Raw genomic sequence first — 22,765 nt, forward strand, 5'->3', positions numbered from 1 at the left:
GCATCAAAAAATTGTTTCGCTCATTTTTATGGTGAGGTGTGAGCCTACATTCCTACGTAAACCCAAAAGCAGAATATATTCTGCAATCTCCTATTGTCTTAATTAAATTTAAAAAAAAAAAAAAAAAAAAAATTAATGTCATCATTTATTGGAAGGGCAGTTGAGTACTTTTAAATTTCAAGAAGGGCAATTTGGTAAAAGTCGTTCAGTCACTAATTTGGTTCCTGACCAACAACAGCCTGTCTGTTGTGAGGGAATTTAGTGAAGAGAGACCAAACAAGTAAGACGACGTCGTTGCCATTTACGAGACAAATCTGCTCCAGAAAACAGCCAAAATTTGACTGCTTTTTTTTTTTAATTAACCTCTCCACCAAAAGATGCAATCAAAAATGAAAAATTTAATACCTTTTGTGGAATTTTTTTTCCTCTCTTTCACAAAAAAGGTGGAAGGGCAAACATGTAAATATGGGTACATATTTAGGTAAAAGCGTCAATTTGGATGATTTAATTAAGCGGTTTCCCATAAGAAGCAGGGGAGCGGGAATATATTTCTTGACCAGCCTTGAAAAGGATTCCCAAGAGAATTGGGTTGAAAAGGGACTATTCCTATTTGTTCTTGCAATTTCACAATTTGTGTTGCCGGCCAGCCCCTACAAGCTCTGATCGAACGCCCCACAACCCCAACGTCGTACGTTGAAGGTTGGTCTTCCTATCAATTTATTTTGTTATGAATAATAGCATCAATTTTTACTCTTGCCCTGTTTGCTGTCTGGTTTTTATTTTCTTTTTCAGACATAAAAACTTCTTCTTGATAGTTTTTTGTTTTTTTGTTTTTTTATTTTAAAAAAAAATTGCTTTGTGCTAATTAGATTAGGGTACAAGGACGATTCTGCTGGTTTGGAGAAAGTTTTCAACCTTATGGAGCACAAAATCGATCGGATATCTGAATTGCCAGACTCTATTCTAGAGCACATTCTATCCTTCATTCACACGAAACAAACCCTTCAACTTAGCATATTGTCCAAGAGATGGCAAAGGGTGTGGGCTTTATTCCCTATTCCAGACTTTGAGCAACACCTACCCAACGAGAAAGAACAAGAAATCCAGAGAAAGAAAGAAGATTTCAGAAATTTCGTGGAGAGATCTTTACTTGCCCACTATAGGCAAAGGCTAAATATAAACAAGTTTAGGCTTCACATGAAGTTGGATGAATCAGATTATGCTGTTGTGAACCGTTGGATTGACTTTGCAATTGAATGCAATGTAAAAGAGTTGAATCTTGACATATCGCTCCGGATCGATCAAAAGAGGTATGAGTTGCCTGAGAGGGTTCTTGTAGCAAATTCAATAACTGAGTTGAAATTGCACATGTGCAAGTTGAAGTCATTTTCCGGTGATATTAACTTATCATCTTTGAAAAAGTTGGTTTTTTCTGTTGAAGTGGAGGAGAGCCAGCTTGTCCAAACTCTAATTGATAGTTGTCGTGACATAGAAGATATGACATTTGAATGTTGTAATGGGTTGAAAAGTATACGAGTGTTATGTCTTCCTAAACTTAAGGCCATTGCGCTACTACAAAATTCTGAACTTGAGAGTGTTGAGATCGAAGCATCAAATCTTGAATCTTTAGTTTTGAAGTTTAACAGCCTACCATGCCAAATAAACCTGGGCCCATGCAAAAATTTGAAGACATTAGTATTATATTCATGCCGCATTACTGACAAATGGTTGCATGATGTTCTTTCTAAACATCGACTCATCGAGTGCTTGGACCTAGCAAATTGCTCTATGTTGAAAAGGATTAAGATTTCAAGTCATCGTATGAAGAGTTTGACCATTATTAGTTGTCACAATCTAGTTGAAGTTGACATTGTTACTCCTAACTTACATGGACTCGAGTATGAGGGTGAGGTTATATCCTTTTCTTTGAATTCTTCAAGTCTATCGGAAGTTATTCTTTTCTTTTCGGGAGGCTCTCCATTGAATGCTGAAATGATTGAATTCCTTTCAAAGTTAAGTCAACCGAAATTATTGACTTGGACTCTAGGTGAAGATGAGGTATTCTAGTTTATTTTATTATGTTCTTTTTATTTGTTTCCTATTATATGTTACTTTGTACATCAATTATAGCATATGTTATAAAAATCTAACACTTGTTTTTGTTTACTTTGTGAAGACTCTGAAAATTGCAGAAACATTGAGAACAGCCATACCATGCCCATTATATAATGTTAAGGAATTGAAGCTAATCGTATATTCTATACCTACAAGAGAAATCCACGAAGTTGTGGATGTCTTGTTGTGGATTTGTCCTCTTCTAGAAATTCTCTTTATAGAACGGCGGTACCAAGGGACCCTTGACAATATATCTTTCAAGGTATTGCATATGTTCATATATGATGCCTTCTTTCAACATTATTTTCAATTTCTTTGGACAATTGACATTTCTATTCTAAGTGTTTTTTTTTTTTTGTCCTTTTAGGCCTAAAGTGGATTGATGCCTTATTTCTAACATTTTTGATAATGTTCCTAATTATGTGCTTATATTTCAGTTCTCATACGGAAATCCTATTTATAAAGTGAAAAATCGTAATTGTTGCAAACGTCTTCCGGTTCTCTGTTGGCGGCATTGCCTAAAGTCTGTCAAGATTGCAAATTCTAAAGGATCGGTAGAAGAAGAGACTCTAAAGAAGTATTTTTTCAAGAATGCAAAAATATTAGAGAGCTTCCATTATTTATAAGAATTTGCATTGCCTAAAGTTTGATGAATCTAGAGAATATTCATATGAAGAGATTTTTAAAAGAGTATCTTTTAGAGAATACATAGTTATTTGTATTTGTCTCAAGGTATTATGCCTTTTGAATTGTTTAATAAATTCGTTTGACTCAATTCTACTGATGTTTATTTTTATTATAAATAAATATTGTAAATGTCTTGTAAGATTTATCGAGGCATTCACAAACTTTTCTTACATAATAAATTTGTCATGCTTATTTTTCAATGTTAGTAACTAGCAATACTTTATATTCTTAATTTATAGTTCGTCCCCAAAAAGTAGCTCAACTAGCTAGAGAACACGTCTCATGAAGTGAGTTGGGAGCTATTGATGTTGTGTCTCATTGAGTTGAATATTTAGATAAACTTGCATTAAAAAAATAGTGAATCCGGTCACATTTGCTATGCATTGGTATGTTCTTGTAAATGCAATGTCTTAAATCATAAATATAAACCAAGTTGATCACTTTCAATTACAAGCTTTTAGCGGAGGCACATACTTCAGTAGAATTGATGCATCACAACCCTGAACATTAATTAATATTAAGTAATTTGGCCGGCAAATATATGCATATATACTCAATGTAACTTAACTTTAGATCTAGTTATGATGTTGGAATATATTAAGAATATCTTTATTGTTAATATTCTCGAGAAGTATTTCATGAGAGGCTTATTCAAGCCTCATTTAATTTGCCAATACAATGAGTTGACCTCAAGCCTAGTTCCATGCAAATTTACTTGATTAGCAAAGGCCAAAATTGCCCAGAGCTTGATTTGATTATATACATAATGGGAGATCTGAGAGTAGGGATGATAAATGCACAAGCTTCTCAGAAACAACTTGTGTGCAGCAACGCCAGAGGCTCGACTTTGATTTGTTCTTGATCGAGTAGTTGGACAACTTCATCTAGCTGTAGCCTGTAGGGGTGTATATTTTCAGGACCTTTTTGACCCAAGAGTATCAATTAGCAAGTCATAGTCAAGATTATGGTATTTTGACCTGTAGCTTAGATGGGAGGATAGGAATTCTTGAATAGACCGCGGTTGTCATATTATCTGTACAATCTTCTTTAGGATTGCTCAAAGGCTAAGCATATCTGAATCTTTGGGATATGGTTTGAGCAGTCTGGAGTAGAACTCGGTTCCTTACACTAATCAATTGATTGACTACGAAGAAGACTGCTTCCGATCTTTGATCCTTGATTAGAAAAAGCATAACTGCAGCTTTCTTACGGTAGTCAAAGGGATAGATAGATATTTGATAGAAATTGGGGTAGGCATGTCTGGGCTAGTTAATCAGAGGCGTTCTTTTGGCCCTTCGCATTTACCTCTTTGTACTTGCAAACTCCCACACAAAGCCTCTTCTTGCCCGAGTGTTTTGGCTCTGCAAGATGGATTTTTTTTTTTTGTTTGTTTTATAAGCAAATATGCTATGATATCTGACCTACTCATTTCACTTCATAATGGATTATTAAAATTGTTCAACTGACATGGGAACAACTGGTGAATGACCCTCAATCAACCTTTCCTGAACAGTGGAATGCTTATCAGTGATGATAGACAAATTAAGCTTTTAGACTTGCTTGGTATTTGGACCAAAAAATATCTTAGATGAATGAACATGTGTGCATACTTTCTCGAACCTTGGTTAAAGCAACATAACCAAAAAATATTTTAAGGAGTCAGATGAATGAGCCTATTGTAACGACAAGAGAATTTGGTAGCGTAGCCATAACAGAAAAAATAACACTAATAATGACCGAATCGGAGTCACCATTTAAGAGATTAATTAGTAAAGCATAAAAACTTTAAAAAATATATTGTATTTAATAGAATTACACATAAGGTGATGAGCTGAGAAGGAGGGGCTGTCACAATCCCAAACTGAAAATATATTTTTATTCACCATTTGATTATCTACTTGCCATGGGATGATAACCTTTGTGCACCTCACTGCTTTTGTCCGAATCACCGGCTGAGTTTCTGGTTTTGTCCGAACCATTCGACTCCATACTTCCCTTCCTTTCTAATTTTCTACATTGTTTATTAAAATCATGATTTTTGTCACCCCCCACCTCTTGCTTAAACAACGTGCTAATTAATTACTTATATATATATATATATATATATATAATCACTTTATCATATTCAAACTTTTCTTGAAACTAATTAACTCGTTTTATTTGTGCAAACAAAATTGTATATTAAAAAAAAAAAAAAAGCTAATAATAATTCATGTCATTGTTAAAGCATTCACAATGGAGGAGTCAAATTTTTATGCAAAATGGCTCCTGAAAACTCAATTTATCTAGTTTAACTAATGAATTTTTAAAGGTTTTTTACATCCAATTAGCTATATTTTTATCTATATTATTTAAGTATTATTTTTTTACTCTTTATTGATTTTATCTTTATTTCCTTTCTAAAATTCGTATTTCACTCTTTATTTTTTCAATGGTAATTCGTTTAGCACAATAATTTTTCAACGATTATTATTTTTCAAATAATCATTTTTTTAACAATAATATTTTTGAAACGGTTATATTTTTCAAATGTCGTATTTGCCAATGTTAAGTATGAAAACCATATTCTCGTAGTAATGTCAATCATATTTATGAAATATCTTTTTATTAAAAATTGTGAAAGGATATTCTCATAATAGTCCCTTGAAAAGTGGAAAAAATTTTGGGAAAAAAAGAAAACAGATGATAGAAACAATAAAAAAATAAAATGGTTCTCTTGAAAAGTGTTGCTACATGTAGCCTTTTTTTTTTGCTAATCCAATCAAATATCAATTTTGCCTTTTTTTTTTTTTTTTTTTTTGCTAATCCAATGTGAGTTTTTTACAAATCTAATTAATCATTTTAGTTAAAAGTACAATTTGGCTCTTCCATTGTGAATGCTCTATAATTCCAAAGTTATGGCCCTTAGAGTCCCGACAGGTGGCGGATTTAGCTTTCAAAGGCTGGCCTGTTGTTTCTCACATGTAGAATTTTGCAATTACTTACTAACCAAGACATTGAATAATTGAGTTCCGAAAATCAGTTTTCAATCTATCTGACCTCATAACCCATTGTTTCCTTTAATCGAGAAAAGAAAAAAAATAGGAAGGAGAAAATATATATATATATATATATATATATATATATATATATATATATTTCCCTCATAACCCATGTGTGAAGTGAGTGACATATATTTGGGAAAAAGGTTATATTAAATCAAAACACTGAGAAATGAGTGACAAATCCAAAATGAAAAATACAATATAGGAAAAAAAAACCAAAGAGAGAAAAAAATTGTCAAAAAATGACTCAGCTCTCTCTAAAGGGTTGTATAAAAACGGTTGCTAAAGAAAGGCCAAGGGGCACGCTTGGGCACGGGATCTAATAACAAGCAACTGAAACGACAATTAAGTGGATGCATGTCTATCTTAATCCTCCTTATCAACCGTTGTAACTATCTCTTTTAAATTTGAGATTCTACTACTCATCCTCCTTATTGACAATAGCCACATTAATATCTGATAATTATTCAAATTTGTTTTATTATATTCAAATTCTTTTACGAATGGAAAAAACTCTTAGATATTCTTGGCTTAATTGTTTTTTTTTTTTTTTTTTTTTAATAATAAGAAGAAACAAAAAGATCATATTGCTGCTAAGTATAGTTGGCTTAGTTGGTTGGGTTGTGTGATATTATCAATTAGGTTTATTTTTGTTTTGGTGAATTCATGTGTCAAAATATGGTTTCTAGGTTGTAACGTTTTTTGTTTGAGTTAATGACCAAGTTCAACATAAAAGTTGGTCCAAGATATGAAGAATTCAAGTTTATGAATGAAGTTCAGAACAATCCAGTCAAAGTACAATAATCATTTCTTTTGATTTTGACATCAAATGAAGACAAGCTTGGTGGTATTAGAAAGCTGATTCAAAATGATACAAATTTGCATTTCAAGAAAAAAAATCTCTAATTCCAATTTTATCGGGCTATCAACATAAGTCTAAAAATTTTGTACTAAAGGCATCGTTGGCAAGAATTGCGAATGAACAACACAATGCATAAAGCTCCATATAAAAACCTATTAACACGTCTCAACGGTCAAAAGTCCCATCAATTTTGAGCTGTTTGAGAACTTTTACCATGATATTTGACCATATGAAGCCAGCACAAAAGAGTACCACCACGTTGTCATTTAATAAACATGTTTTATAGTTAGCTCTTAGCTGTTTTTGTCCAATTGAGTTTTTCTAGCTTGTTCTGCCTACGATTGTGATTAAAAGTTCAATGATACTTCAGATTTGCTTCTGAATCTGATATATCAAAAAATTGTTTTGCTCATTTCAATGGTGGGGCGTGAGACTACATTCCTACATAAACCCAAAAGCATATCTTCTGCAATCTCCTACTGTCTTAATTAAATTTTTTTAAAAAAAAAAATTCCTTATTGGAAGGGCAGTTGAGTACTTTTAAATTTCAAGAAGGGCAATTTGGTATAAGTCGTTCAGTCATTAATTTGGATGAGTTACCAGTTAGATTGGATCTTGCTGTGTTGTGAGGGAATCTAGTGTACGTTCAAGACGACGCCGTTGCCATTGACGATACAAGTCTGCGATCCAGAAAACAACCAAAATTTGACTTCTTTTGTTGTTTCCGGATGAAAAATTTAATACCTTCTGTTTTCTGGGTCAGTGCAGCGAATATCAGCGGAATTTTTTTTTTTATTATTATTTATTTTTATTTTTTTTTCCCTCTATTTCACAAAAGGGCAAACTTGTAAATATGGGTACATATTTAGGTAAAAGCGTTAATTTGGATGATTATAAGAAGCAGGGGAAAAAGGAGGCTTATTTATACACACAATTCCTACTTGTTCTCGCAACTTAACAATTTGGGTTGAAAGAGATTCCCAGGAGAATTGGGATGAAAAAGGAGGCTTATTTATACACACAATTCCTACTTGTTCTCACAACTTCACAACTTCACAATTAGTTTTGTGTTGCCGTCGTGTCTGCTGTGGTCCGGCCAGCCCCTACAAGCTCTCGTCGAACGCCCCCCACAAGCCCATCGTCGTACGTTGAAGGTTGGTCTTCCTATCAATTTATTTTGTTCCCAATAATAGCATCTGTTGTTTGATTTTTATTTTCTTTTTCAGACATAAAAACTTCTTCTTGATAGTTTTTTTGTGCTAATTAGATTAGGTACTAGGTACTAGGGATTTGGAGGAAGTTTTCAACCTTATGGAGCACAAAATCGACCGGATATCTGAATTGCCAGACCCTATTCTAGAGCACCTTCTATCCTTCATTCCCACGAAACAAACACTTCAACTTAGCATATTGTCCAAGAGATGGCAAAGGGTGTGGACTTTATTCCCTATTCCAGACTTTCACCAAGACCTCTTTGTTAATAATTTGCGCAAGGTTCCACCCAACGAGAAAGAACAAGAAATCCAGAGAAAGAAAGAAGAGTTCAGAAATTTCGTGGAGAGTTCTTTACTTGCCCACTATAGGCAAAGGCTAAATATAAACAAGTTTAGGCTTCGCATGATGTTGGATGAATCAGATTATGCTGTTGTGAACCGTTGGATTGACTATGCAATTGAATGCAATGTAAAAGAGTTGAATCTTGACATATTCATCCGGATCCATCTAAAGAGGTATGAGTTGCCTGAGAGGGTTCTTGTAGCAAATTCAATAACTGAGTTGAAATTGCAGTCGTGCAAGTTGAAGTCATTTTCCGGTGATATTAACTTATCATCTTTGAAAAAGTTGGTTTTGTCCGGTGAAGTGGAGGAGAGCCAGCTTGTCCAAACTCTAATTGATAGTTGTGTTGATATAGAAGAGATGACATTTGAATGTGTTAATGGGTTGAAAAGTATACGAGTGTCAAGTCTTCCTAAACTTAAGGCCTTTGCGCTACTACAAAATTCTAAATATGAGAGTGTTGAGATCGAAGCATCAAATCTTGAATCTTTAGTTTTCAAGCTTGACAGCCTACCATGCCAAATAAACCTAGGCCCATGCGAAAATTTGAAGAAGTTAGTATTATATTCATGCCACATTACTGACAAATGGTTGCATGATGTTCTTTCTAAACATCAACTCATCGAGTGCTTGGACCTAGCAGATTGCTTTATGTTGAAAAAGATTAAGATTTCAAGTCACCGTATGAAGAGTTTGACCTTTATTAATTGTGACGAGCTAGTTGAAGTTAACATTGTTTCTCCTAACTTACATAGACTCATGTATGAGGGTGAGATTATATCATTTTCTTTGAATTCTTCAAGTCTATCGGAAGTTATTCTCGTCTTTTCGGGAGATACTCCGAATGCTGAAATGATTGAATTCCTTTCAAAGTTAAGTCAACCGAAATTATTGACTTGGACTCTTGGTGAAGATGAGGTATTCTAGTTTATTTTATTATATTCTTTTTATTTGTTTCCTATTATATGTTACTTTGTATATCAATTATAGCATATATTATAAAAATCTAACACTTGTTTTTGTTTACTTTGTGAAGACTCTGAAAATTGCAAAAAGATTGAGAACAACCATACCATGCCCGTTATATAATGTTAAGGAATTGAAGCTAATCGTAAATTCTATACCTACAAGAGAAATCCACGAAGTTGTGGATGTCTTGTTGTGGATTTGTCCTCTTCTAGAAATTCTCTTTATAGAACGGCGGTACCAAGGGACACTTGACAATATATCTTTCAAGGTATTGCATATGTTCATATATGATGCCTTCTCTCAACATTATTTTCAATTTCATTCGGACAATTGACATTTCTATACTAAGTTTTTTTTTTTTTTTTTTTTTTTTTTTGGTCCTTTTGGGCCTAAAGTGGATTGATGCCTTATTTCTAACATTTTTGATAATGTTCCTAATTATGTGCTTATATTTCAGTTCTCATATGGAAATCCTATTTATAAAGTGAAAAATCGTAGTTGTTGCAAACGTCTTCCGGTTCTCTGTTGGCGGCATTGCCTAAAGGCTGTCAAGATTGCAAATTCTAAAGGATCGGCAGAAGAAGAGACTCTAAAGAAGTATTTTTTCAAGAATGCAAAAATATTAGAGAGCTTCCATTATTTATAAGAATTTGCATTGCCTAAAGTTTGATGAATCTAGAGAATATGCATATGAAGAGATTTTTAAAAGAATATCTTTTAGAGAATAATACATAGTTCTTTGTATTTGTCTCACGGTATTATGAGTTTCGAATTGTTTAATAAAATCGTTTGACTCGATTTTACTGATATATGTTTATTTTTACTATAAATAAATGTCTTGTAAGATTTATCAAGGCATTCACTAACTTGTCTTATATAATAAATTTGTCATGCTTATTTTTCAATGTTAGTAACTAGCAATACTCTATATTCTAAAAAAATAATCGTTCTTAGGGCAATTAAGGAATTGATAAATTTTATACCAAAAAGCATTAACGCATGTTGCACATTTTCGCTGATCAAATTGTTACTCTCATTAGCCCCACAGAAACAAAACAATTAAGAAAAAGAATGATTCTAAGTGTTCTGGCAACTGACTCCGCTGCTTTCTGCATAAACTTGGTTACTAGCATCCATAAAACATGTCTTCTGGAATACATTTTTCTTGTGCACTGCAGGCTTCAACCAACTAGACTGAAATTTGGAAGTGGGATTACATGGGCACCTGCCACGGGGGCTCACATATATCCACATGTCATTGAATTTGCCTGAAATTATTGCAGGCCCTAATGATCTTCCAGGATTCATTGATCCCCCTGAAACAGGCCTACAGTGCACACCCACAAAAATTTATACATGAAAATTAACTAGCTAGTAAATTCTTAGCAATTACTGGCATGTAAATAGTTTTTGACCTACCCTGTGATTAACACAGCTAGTGAAATGGCTATGCCAACAACAAAGCTAGACAAATGCCCTACCTACAAAATATTTCAAATATATCATGTGGATATCGTGACTGATCTCCATCAAAACTAGATTAGGTGATCAAAAATAGTTACAGTTTGATGTTAGTACGTAGGTCACTGAAGCAGCTAGAAACATGATGATAAATGTCGCGATAAGAAGGTGGAGCTGCAGCCTCGGAGCGGCCGGGTGTTCATAATTTTTGATTTGACGTTGTACACCGATTGTCCAATACATGTTGCCAACACCGAACCCAACATTTGTGCCAATATGTAAAGCGGAACCTGTTATACACGTAAATTTATCATTTTATATCTATTTGAGTTTTTGAGTTAAGTGGTGGTTCAGAGCATAAACACCCTGAAAAGATGGTCAATCCAAACTCCCAAGAGCAAAAGATTCAAAGGTTTTACTCTGCATGCAAAGAATGGGGCATGTTTCAGGTAATATGAGAGAGATTAGTAAAAGCTTGTTTGTTTATTTATGGTTTTTATAGTACATAAGTGTTGGATCGGGCCTTTGACCATCTCATCTAAAAACAAATTGGTGTCCAATGAGGGAAGCCAAATCCTTTTATGATATTTGAAATCACACATCGCAAGGCATGTTTTAAGAGCCGTCCAAATAAGTAGAGTGATATTGTTGCACCTCAACAATCCCCCTTCAACATGACACTCCCACGATTCGAACTCATGACCCTGGCTTTTATACAATTTGTTGGATCGGACCTTTAACCATCTCATCTAAAAACCAATTGGTGTCCAATAAGGGAAGCCAAATCCTTTTATGGCATTCGAAATCGCACCTCGCAAGGCATGTTTTAAGAGTCGTCCAAGTGAGCAGAGTGGCATTGTTGTACCTCAACAATAAGCTAATGACTTCAAGCTTTTCCTATCCATCAAACTTCCATTTTTCTTAACCTTTTCATGGTCAAATTCACTTGTATGTATCTTTAGCTCTTAAATTTATAACCAAGTTGAGAGAACATCAAGCACTAAATCAAAAGATCTCTTCATTTTAAGTTCTCCTTGCAGAGGTACACCCCCTTCTTATTATAAGTATTAATCTAGGTTTCTTTGGTAAAACATTTTAAATAATGTTTTACAAGCAAATATGCTATGATATCTGACCTACTCATTTCACTTCATAATGGATTATTAAAATTGTTCAACTGACTTGGGAACAATTGGTGAATGACCCTCGGTAGAGAGAGAAGCTCTGGATATTTTTCCATACCGTTTCCTTCAGTGAGACTTTGCCCACCGCCTAGTGCGGTTTCTCCTAGGAGGAGGGAAAGGTTTTTCCTTTCCCTTCCTTCCACCCCCTGTGTATCCTCTCTGTTTTCCCCTTTTTCCCTTTCTCCTTGTTTCCTTTTCTCCTGGTTTTTCTCTTGGTTTTCTTTTTTCTCTTTTTCTTCTCCCCTGCTCCTCAGCCAGCTCCGCTCAGCGCCACCTTCACCGCCCCATCTCGTTGCTCCGCCTCCGCCGTCCCTTCACCGCCACAGATCCGCCTCAGATCAGTCGAGCTTTCCACAGATTTGCCATCGCCGTCCCATCTCCACCTCAGATCCGCCTTCTCCTCCTCGCGTGGCTCCTCCAATCTTCCCTCCGCCCACCTACCTCTGCCCCTGCCGGTGCTGTGTGGTTTTTTTTGTTTCTTCTGTTTCTGGCCCTCCAATCTTCGGTGCTGGCCCAGAATTTGATTGTGGTTGTTTTTCCTTTGTTTTTTGCTTGTTGATTTTGTGTGTTTGGCTTTCTGCTGTAGTTTTTTTGCAGCTTTTCTGTTGTTGTTTTTTATCTTTGTTGTTATTTTCTGTGGGTTTTCACCCCCTTGTACTGAAGTGGATGGATCTTATTTGGGTGATTTTTGTTGCTGGTGGTTGGCCTTCTACGGCTCCGAATCGGTTTCTGCAGTGTTTGACCTGCAACAACGTGGTTATTGCCTTTACTGCATCGGACTCTTTATCGAGTTTCTTTGCAATTTGTAACCGCCTTGTGCGACTCTGGAAAAGGCCCGACTTGTATGTCATTGCTTGCTGTTTGGTCCTTTTGGACCAGATCTAGATTTTGTTCTTAAATTTGTACTGCATTTACTTTTTGGGCTGTATTGTTCGGATGCCCACTCCTTTTGAGGTCAATTACCCGCTTCACTTAATTGAATTAAAAAAAAAAAAAAAAAAAAAAAACTGGTGAATGACCCTCAATCAACCTTTCCTGAACAGTGGAGTGCTTATCACTGATGATAGACAAATTAAGCTTTTAGACTTGCTTGGTATTTGGACCAAAAAATATCTTAGATGAATGAACATGTGTGCATACTTTCTCGAACCTTGGTTAAAGCAACATAACCAAAAAATATTTTAAGGAGTCAGATGAATGAGCCTATTGTAACGACAAGAGAATTTGGTAGCGTAGCCATAACAGAAAAAATAACACTAATAATGACCGAATCGGAGTCACCATTTAAGAGATTAATTAGTAAAGCATAAAAACTTTAAAAAATATATTGTATTTAATAGAATTACACATAAGGTGATGAGCTGAGAAGGAGGGGCTGTCACAATCCCAAACTGAAAATATATTTTTATTCACCATTTGATTATCTACTTGCCATGGGATGATAACCTTTGTGCACCTCACTGCTTTTGTCCGAATCACCGGCTGAGTTTCTGGTTTTGTCCGAACCATTCGACTCCATACTTCCCTTCCTTTCTAATTTTCTACATTGTTTATTAAAATCATGATTTTTGTCACCCCCCACCTCTTGCTTAAACAACGTGCTAATTAATTACTTATATATATATATATATATATATAATCACTTTATCATATTCAAACTTTTCTTGAAACTAATTAACTCGTTTTATTTGTGCAAACAAAATTGTATATTAAAAAAAAAAAAAAAGCTAATAATAATTCATGTCATTGTTAAAGCATTCACAATGGAGGAGTCAAATTTTTATGCAAAATGGCTCCTGAAAACTCAATTTATCTAGTTTAACTAATGAATTTTTAAAGGTTTTTTACATCCAATTAGCTATATTTTTATCTATATTATTTAAGTATTATTTTTTTACTCTTTATTGATTTTATCTTTATTTCCTTTCTAAAATTCGTATTTCACTCTTTATTTTTTCAATGGTAATTCGTTTAGCACAATAATTTTTCAACGATTATTATTTTTCAAATAATCATTTTTTTAACAATAATATTTTTGAAACGGTTATATTTTTCAAATGTCGTATTTGCCAATGTTAAGTATGAAAACCATATTCTCGTAGTAATGTCAATCATATTTATGAAATATCTTTTTATTAAAAATTGTGAAAGGATATTCTCATAATAGTCCCTTGAAAAGTGGAAAAAATTTTGGGAAAAAAAGAAAACAGATGATAGAAACAATAAAAAAATAAAATGGTTCTCTTGAAAAGTGTTGCTACATGTAGCCTTTTTTTTTTGCTAATCCAATCAAATATCAATTTTGCCTTTTTTTTTTTTTTTTTTTTTGCTAATCCAATGTGAGTTTTTTACAAATCTAATTAATCATTTTAGTTAAAAGTACAATTTGGCTCTTCCATTGTGAATGCTCTATAATTCCAAAGTTATGGCCCTTAGAGTCCCGACAGGTGGCGGATTTAGCTTTCAAAGGCTGGCCTGTTGTTTCTCACATGTAGAATTTTGCAATTACTTACTAACCAAGACATTGAATAATTGAGTTCCGAAAATCAGTTTTCAATCTATCTGACCTCATAACCCATTGTTTCCTTTAATCGAGAAAAGAAAAAAAATAGGAAGGAGAAAATATATATATATATATATATATATATATATATATATATATATATATATATATTTCCCTCATAACCCATGTGTGAAGTGAGTGACATATATTTGGGAAAAAGGTTATATTAAATCAAAACACTGAGAAATGAGTGACAAATCCAAAATGAAAAATACAATATAGGAAAAAAAAACCAAAGAGAGAAAAAAATTGTCAAAAAATGACTCAGCTCTCTCTAAAGGGTTGTATAAAAACGGTTGCTAAAGAAAGGCCAAGGGGCACGCTTGGGCACGGGATCTAATAACAAGCAACTGAAACGACAATTAAGTGGATGCATGTCTATCTTAATCCTCCTTATCAACCGTTGTAACTATCTCTTTTAAATTTGAGATTCTACTACTCATCCTCCTTATTGACAATAGCCACATTAATATCTGATAATTATTCAAATTTGTTTTATTATATTCAAATTCTTTTACGAATGGAAAAAACTCTTAGATATTCTTGGCTTAATTGTTTTTTTTTTTTTTTTTTTTTTTAATAATAAGAAGAAACAAAAAGATCATATTGCTGCTAAGTATAGTTGGCTTAGTTGGTTGGGTTGTGTGATATTATCAATTAGGTTTATTTTTGTTTTGGTGAATTCATGTGTCAAAATATGGTTTCTAGGTTGTAACGTTTTTTGTTTGAGTTAATGACCAAGTTCAACATAAAAGTTGGTCCAAGATATGAAGAATTCAAGTTTATGAATGAAGTTCAGAACAATCCAGTCAAAGTACAATAATCATTTCTTTTGATTTTGACATCAAATGAAGACAAGCTTGGTGGTATTAGAAAGCTGATTCAAAATGATACAAATTTGCATTTCAAGAAAAAAAATCTCTAATTCCAATTTTATCGGGCTATCAACATAAGTCTAAAAATTTTGTACTAAAGGCATCGTTGGCAAGAATTGCGAATGAACAACACAATGCATAAAGCTCCATATAAAAACCTATTAACACGTCTCAACGGTCAAAAGTCCCATCAATTTTGAGCTGTTTGAGAACTTTTACCATGATATTTGACCATATGAAGCCAGCACAAAAGAGTACCACCACGTTGTCATTTAATAAACATGTTTTATAGTTAGCTCTTAGCTGTTTTTGTCCAATTGAGTTTTTCTAGCTTGTTCTGCCTACGATTGTGATTAAAAGTTCAATGATACTTCAGATTTGCTTCTGAATCTGATATATCAAAAAATTGTTTTGCTCATTTCAATGGTGGGGCGTGAGACTACATTCCTACATAAACCCAAAAGCATATCTTCTGCAATCTCCTACTGTCTTAATTAAATTTTTTTAAAAAAAAAAATTCCTTATTGGAAGGGCAGTTGAGTACTTTTAAATTTCAAGAAGGGCAATTTGGTATAAGTCGTTCAGTCATTAATTTGGATGAGTTACCAGTTAGATTGGATCTTGCTGTGTTGTGAGGGAATCTAGTGTACGTTCAAGACGACGCCGTTGCCATTGACGATACAAGTCTGCGATCCAGAAAACAACCAAAATTTGACTTCTTTTGTTGTTTCCGGATGAAAAATTTAATACCTTCTGTTTTCTGGGTCAGTGCAGCGAATATCAGCGGAATTTTTTTTTTTATTATTATTTATTTTTATTTTTTTTTCCCTCTATTTCACAAAAGGGCAAACTTGTAAATATGGGTACATATTTAGGTAAAAGCGTTAATTTGGATGATTATAAGAAGCAGGGGAAAAAGGAGGCTTATTTATACACACAATTCCTACTTGTTCTCGCAACTTAACAATTTGGGTTGAAAGAGATTCCCAGGAGAATTGGGATGAAAAAGGAGGCTTATTTATACACACAATTCCTACTTGTTCTCACAACTTCACAACTTCACAATTAGTTTTGTGTTGCCGTCGTGTCTGCTGTGGTCCGGCCAGCCCCTACAAGCTCTCGTCGAACGCCCCCCACAAGCCCATCGTCGTACGTTGAAGGTTGGTCTTCCTATCAATTTATTTTGTTCCCAATAATAGCATCTGTTGTTTGATTTTTATTTTCTTTTTCAGACATAAAAACTTCTTCTTGATAGTTTTTTTGTGCTAATTAGATTAGGTACTAGGTACTAGGGATTTGGAGGAAGTTTTCAACCTTATGGAGCACAAAATCGACCGGATATCTGAATTGCCAGACCCTATTCTAGAGCACCTTCTATCCTTCATTCCCACGAAACAAACACTTCAACTTAGCATATTGTCCAAGAGATGGCAAAGGGTGTGGACTTTATTCCCTATTCCAGACTTTCACCAAGACCTCTTTGTTAATAATTTGCGCAAGGTTCCACCCAACGAGAAAGAACAAGAAATCCAGAGAAAGAAAGAAGAGTTCAGAAATTTCGTGGAGAGTTCTTTACTTGCCCACTATAGGCAAAGGCTAAATATAAACAAGTTTAGGCTTCGCATGATGTTGGATGAATCAGATTATGCTGTTGTGAACCGTTGGATTGACTATGCAATTGAATGCAATGTAAAAGAGTTGAATCTTGACATATTCATCCGGATCCATCTAAAGAGGTATGAGTTGCCTGAGAGGGTTCTTGTAGCAAATTCAATAACTGAGTTGAAATTGCAGTCGTGCAAGTTGAAGTCATTTTCCGGTGATATTAACTTATCATCTTTGAAAAAGTTGGTTTTGTCCGGTGAAGTGGAGGAGAGCCAGCTTGTCCAAACTCTAATTGATAGTTGTGTTGATATAGAAGAGATGACATTTGAATGTGTTAATGGGTTGAAAAGTATACGAGTGTCAAGTCTTCCTAAACTTAAGGCCTTTGCGCTACTACAAAATTCTAAATATGAGAGTGTTGAGATCGAAGCATCAAATCTTGAATCTTTAGTTTTCAAGCTTGACAGCCTACCATGCCAAATAAACGTAGGCCCATGCGAAAATTTGAAGAAGTTAGTATTATATTCATGCCACATTACTGACAAATGGTTGCATGATGTTCTTTCTAAACATCAACTCATCGAGTGCTTGGACCTAGCAGATTGCTTTATGTTGAAAAGGATTAAGATTTCAAGTCACCGTATGAAGAGTTTGACCTTTATTAATTGTGACGAGCTAGTTGAAGTTAACATTGTTTCTCCTAACTTACATAGACTCATGTATGAGGGTGAGATTATATCATTTTCTTTGAATTCTTCAAGTCTATCGGAAGTTATTCTCGTCTTTTCGGGAGATACTCCGAATGCTGAAATGATTGAATTCCTTTCAAAGTTAAGTCAACCGAAATTATTGACTTGGACTCTTGGTGAAGATGAGGTATTCTAGTTTATTTTATTATATTCTTTTTATTTGTTTCCTATTATATGTTACTTTGTATATCAATTATAGCATATATTATAAAAATCTAACACTTGTTTTTGTTTACTTTGTGAAGACTCTGAAAATTGCAAAAAGATTGAGAACAACCATACCATGCCCGTTATATAATGTTAAGGAATTGAAGCTAATCGTAAATTCTATACCTACAAGAGAAATCCACGAAGTTGTGGATGTCTTGTTGTGGATTTGTCCTCTTCTAGAAATTCTCTTTATAGAACGGCGGTACCAAGGGACACTTGACAATATATCTTTCAAGGTATTGCATATGTTCATATATGATGCCTTCTCTCAACATTATTTTCAATTTCATTCGGACAATTGACATTTCTATACTAAGTTTTTTTTTTTTTTTTTTTTTTTTTTTGGTCCTTTTGGGCCTAAAGTGGATTGATGCCTTATTTCTAACATTTTTGATAATGTTCCTAATTATGTGCTTATATTTCAGTTCTCATATGGAAATCCTATTTATAAAGTGAAAAATCGTAGTTGTTGCAAACGTCTTCCGGTTCTCTGTTGGCGGCATTGCCTAAAGGCTGTCAAGATTGCAAATTCTAAAGGATCGGCAGAAGAAGAGACTCTAAAGAAGTATTTTTTCAAGAATGCAAAAATATTAGAGAGCTTCCATTATTTATAAGAATTTGCATTGCCTAAAGTTTGATGAATCTAGAGAATATGCATATGAAGAGATTTTTAAAAGAATATCTTTTAGAGAATAATACATAGTTCTTTGTATTTGTCTCACGGTATTATGAGTTTCGAATTGTTTAATAAAATCGTTTGACTCGATTTTACTGATATATGTTTATTTTTACTATAAATAAATGTCTTGTAAGATTTATCAAGGCATTCACTAACTTGTCTTATATAATAAATTTGTCATGCTTATTTTTCAATGTTAGTAACTAGCAATACTCTATATTCTAAAAAAATAATCGTTCTTAGGGCAATTAAGGAATTGATAAATTTTATACCAAAAAGCATTAACGCATGTTGCACATTTTCGCTGATCAAATTGTTACTCTCATTAGCCCCACAGAAACAAAACAATTAAGAAAAAGAATGATTCTAAGTGTTCTGGCAACTGACTCCGCTGCTTTCTGCATAAACTTGGTTACTAGCATCCATAAAACATGTCTTCTGGAATACATTTTTCTTGTGCACTGCAGGCTTCAACCAACTAGACTGAAATTTGGAAGTGGGATTACATGGGCACCTGCCACGGGGGCTCACATATATCCACATGTCATTGAATTTGCCTGAAATTATTGCAGGCCCTAATGATCTTCCAGGATTCATTGATCCCCCTGAAACAGGCCTACAGTGCACACCCACAAAAATTTATACATGAAAATTAACTAGCTAGTAAATTCTTAGCAATTACTGGCATGTAAATAGTTTTTGACCTACCCTGTGATTAACACAGCTAGTGAAATGGCTATGCCAACAACAAAGCTAGACAAATGCCCTACCTACAAAATATTTCAAATATATCATGTGGATATCGTGACTGATCTCCATCAAAACTAGATTAGGTGATCAAAAATAGTTACAGTTTGATGTTAGTACGTAGGTCACTGAAGCAGCTAGAAACATGATGATAAATGTCGCGATAAGAAGGTGGAGCTGCAGCCTCGGAGCGGCCGGGTGTTCATAATTTTTGATTTGACGTTGTACACCGATTGTCCAATACATGTTGCCAACACCGAACCCAACATTTGTGCCAATATGTAAAGCGGAACCTGTTATACACGTAAATTTATCATTTTATATCTATTTGAGTTTTTGAGTTAAGTGGTGGTTCAGAGCATAAACACCCTGAAAAGATGGTCAATCCAAACTCCCAAGAGCAAAAGATTCAAAGGTTTTACTCTGCATGCAAAGAATGGGGCATGTTTCAGGTAATATGAGAGAGATTAGTAAAAGCTTGTTTGTTTATTTATGGTTTTTATAGTACATAAGTGTTGGATCGGGCCTTTGACCATCTCATCTAAAAACAAATTGGTGTCCAATGAGGGAAGCCAAATCCTTTTATGATATTTGAAATCACACATCGCAAGGCATGTTTTAAGAGCCGTCCAAATAAGTAGAGTGATATTGTTGCACCTCAACAATCCCCCTTCAACATGACACTCCCACGATTCGAACTCATGACCCTGGCTTTTATACAATTTGTTGGATCGGACCTTTAACCATCTCATCTAAAAACCAATTGGTGTCCAATAAGGGAAGCCAAATCCTTTTATGGCATTCGAAATCGCACCTCGCAAGGCATGTTTTAAGAGTCGTCCAAGTGAGCAGAGTGGCATTGTTGTACCTCAACAATAAGCTAATGACTTCAAGCTTTTCCTATCCATCAAACTTCCATTTTTCTTAACCTTTTCATGGTCAAATTCACTTGTATGTATCTTTAGCTCTTAAATTTATAACCAAGTTGAGAGAACATCAAGCACTAAATCAAAAGATCTCTTCATTTTAAGTTCTCCTTGCAGAGGTACACCCCCTTCTTATTATAAGTATTAATCTAGGTTTCTTTGGTAAAACATTTTAAATAATGTTTTACAAGCAAATATGCTATGATATCTGACCTACTCATTTCACTTCATAATGGATTATTAAAATTGTTCAACTGACTTGGGAACAATTGGTGAATGACCCTCGGTAGAGAGAGAAGCTCTGGATATTTTTCCATACCGTTTCCTTCAGTGAGACTTTGCCCACCGCCTAGTGCGGTTTCTCCTAGGAGGAGGGAAAGGTTTTTCCTTTCCCTTCCTTCCACCCCCTGTGTATCCTCTCTGTTTTCCCCTTTTTCCCTTTCTCCTTGTTTCCTTTTCTCCTGGTTTTTCTCTTGGTTTTCTTTTTTCTCTTTTTCTTCTCCCCTGCTCCTCAGCCAGCTCCGCTCAGCGCCACCTTCACCGCCCCATCTCGTTGCTCCGCCTCCGCCGTCCCTTCACCGCCACAGATCCGCCTCAGATCAGTCGAGCTTTCCACAGATTTGCCATCGCCGTCCCATCTCCACCTCAGATCCGCCTTCTCCTCCTCGCGTGGCTCCTCCAATCTTCCCTCCGCCCACCTACCTCTGCCCCTGCCGGTGCTGTGTGGTTTTTTTTGTTTCTTCTGTTTCTGGCCCTCCAATCTTCGGTGCTGGCCCAGAATTTGATTGTGGTTGTTTTTCCTTTGTTTTTTGCTTGTTGATTTTGTGTGTTTGGCTTTCTGCTGTAGTTTTTTTGCAGCTTTTCTGTTGTTGTTTTTTATCTTTGTTGTTATTTTCTGTGGGTTTTCACCCCCTTGTACTGAAGTGGATGGATCTTATTTGGGTGATTTTTGTTGCTGGTGGTTGGCCTTCTACGGCTCCGAATCGGTTTCTGCAGTGTTTGACCTGCAACAACGTGGTTATTGCCTTTACTGCATCGGACTCTTTATCGAGTTTCTTTGCAATTTGTAACCGCCTTGTGCGACTCTGGAAAAGGCCCGACTTGTATGTCATTGCTTGCTGTTTGGTCCTTTTGGACCAGATCTAGATTTTGTTCTTAAATTTGTACTGCATTTACTTTTTGGGCTGTATTGTTCGGATGCCCACTCCTTTTGAGGTCAATTACCCGCTTCACTTAATTGAATTTAAAAAAAAAAAAAAAAAAAAAAAAAAAAAAAAAACTGGTGAATGACCCTCAATCAACCTTTCCTGAACAGTGGAGTGCTTATCACTGATGATAGACAAATTAAGCTTTTAGACTTGCTTGGTATTTGGACCAAAAAATATCTTAGATGAATGAACATGTGTGCATACTTTCTCGAACCTTGGTTAAAGCAACATAACCAAAAAATATTTTAAGGAGTCAGATGAATGAGCCTATTGTGACGACAAGAGAATTTGGTAGCGTAGCCATTTCAAAAAAGATAACACTAATAATGACCGAATCGGAGTCACCATTTAAGAGATTAATTAGTAAAGCATAAAAACTTTAAAAAATATATTGTATTTAATAGAATTACACATAAGGTGATGAGCTGAGCAGGAGGGGCTGTCACAATCCCAAACTGGAAATATATTTTTATTCACCATTTGATTATCTAGTTGCCATGGGATGATAACCTTTGTGCACCTCACTGCTTTTGTCCGAATCACCGGCTGAGTTTCTGGTTTTGTCCGAACCATTCGACTCCATACTTCCCTTCCTTTCTAATTTACTACATTGTTTATTAAAATCATGATTTTTGTCACCCCCAACCTCTTGCTTAAACAACGTGCTAATTAATTACTTATATATATATATATATATATATATATATATATATATATATATATATAGGTTTTCTTTAATCACTTTATCATATTCAAACTTTTCTTGAAACTAATTAACTCGTTTTATTTGTGCAAAAAAAAATTGTATATTAAAAAAAAAAAAAAGCTAATATATATATATATATATATATATATATATATATATATATATATATATATATATATATATATATAGGTTTTCTTTAATCATTTTATCATATTCAAACTTTTCTTGAAACTAATTAACTCGTTTTATTTGTGCAAAAAAAATTGTATATTAAAAAAAAAAAAAAAAGCTAATAATAATTCATGTCACTGTTAAAGCATTCACAATGGAGGAGCCAAATTTTTATGCAAAATGGCTCCTGAAAACTTAATTTATCTAGTTTAACTAATGAATTTTTAAAGGTTTTTTACATCAAATTAGCTATATTTTTATCTATATCATTTAAGTATTATTTTTTTACTCTTTATTGATTTTATCTTTATTTCCTTTCTAAAATTCGTATTTCACTCTTTATTTTTTCAATGGTAATTCGTTTAGTACAATAATTTTTCAACGATTATTATTTCTCAAATAATCATTTTTTTAACAATAATAATTTTGAAACGGTTATATTTTTCA

The 22,765-nt window shown here is 34.2% G+C and overlaps 3 protein-coding genes across 3 annotated transcripts; all 3 read left to right on the forward strand.

Moving 5' to 3' along the window:
• The first annotated feature begins 556 nt into the window (after nt 1–556).
• On the forward strand, nt 557–2,888 carry LOC132167209 (F-box/FBD/LRR-repeat protein At5g56420). Its single transcript, XM_059578118.2, has 4 exons — nt 557–699; nt 870–2,058; nt 2,177–2,377; nt 2,553–2,888. Exons 2-4 carry the CDS (start codon nt 919–921, stop codon nt 2,739–2,741), a joined length of 1,530 nt encoding a protein of 509 aa, XP_059434101.2. The 5' UTR covers nt 557–699; nt 870–918; the 3' UTR covers nt 2,742–2,888.
• Nucleotides 2,889–7,763: 4,875 nt separating this feature from the next.
• LOC132167024 (F-box/LRR-repeat protein At4g14103) lies at nt 7,764–10,025 on the forward strand. Its single transcript, XM_059577916.2, has 4 exons — nt 7,764–7,862; nt 7,976–9,183; nt 9,302–9,502; nt 9,692–10,025. Exons 2-4 carry the CDS (start codon nt 8,020–8,022, stop codon nt 9,878–9,880), a joined length of 1,554 nt encoding a protein of 517 aa, XP_059433899.2. The 5' UTR covers nt 7,764–7,862; nt 7,976–8,019; the 3' UTR covers nt 9,881–10,025.
• Nucleotides 10,026–16,381: 6,356 nt separating this feature from the next.
• On the forward strand, nt 16,382–18,640 carry LOC148587735 (F-box/LRR-repeat protein At4g14103-like). Its single transcript, XM_088513013.1, has 4 exons — nt 16,382–16,477; nt 16,591–17,798; nt 17,917–18,117; nt 18,307–18,640. Exons 2-4 carry the CDS (start codon nt 16,635–16,637, stop codon nt 18,493–18,495), a joined length of 1,554 nt encoding a protein of 517 aa, XP_088369139.1. The 5' UTR covers nt 16,382–16,477; nt 16,591–16,634; the 3' UTR covers nt 18,496–18,640.
• The last annotated feature ends 4,125 nt before the right edge of the window (nt 18,641–22,765 follow it).

This window comes from Corylus avellana, chromosome 2, assembly GCF_965113065.1.
Source record: "Corylus avellana chromosome 2, dhCorAvel1.hap1.2, whole genome shotgun sequence".
NCBI lineage: Eukaryota > Viridiplantae > Streptophyta > Magnoliopsida > Fagales > Betulaceae > Corylus > Corylus avellana.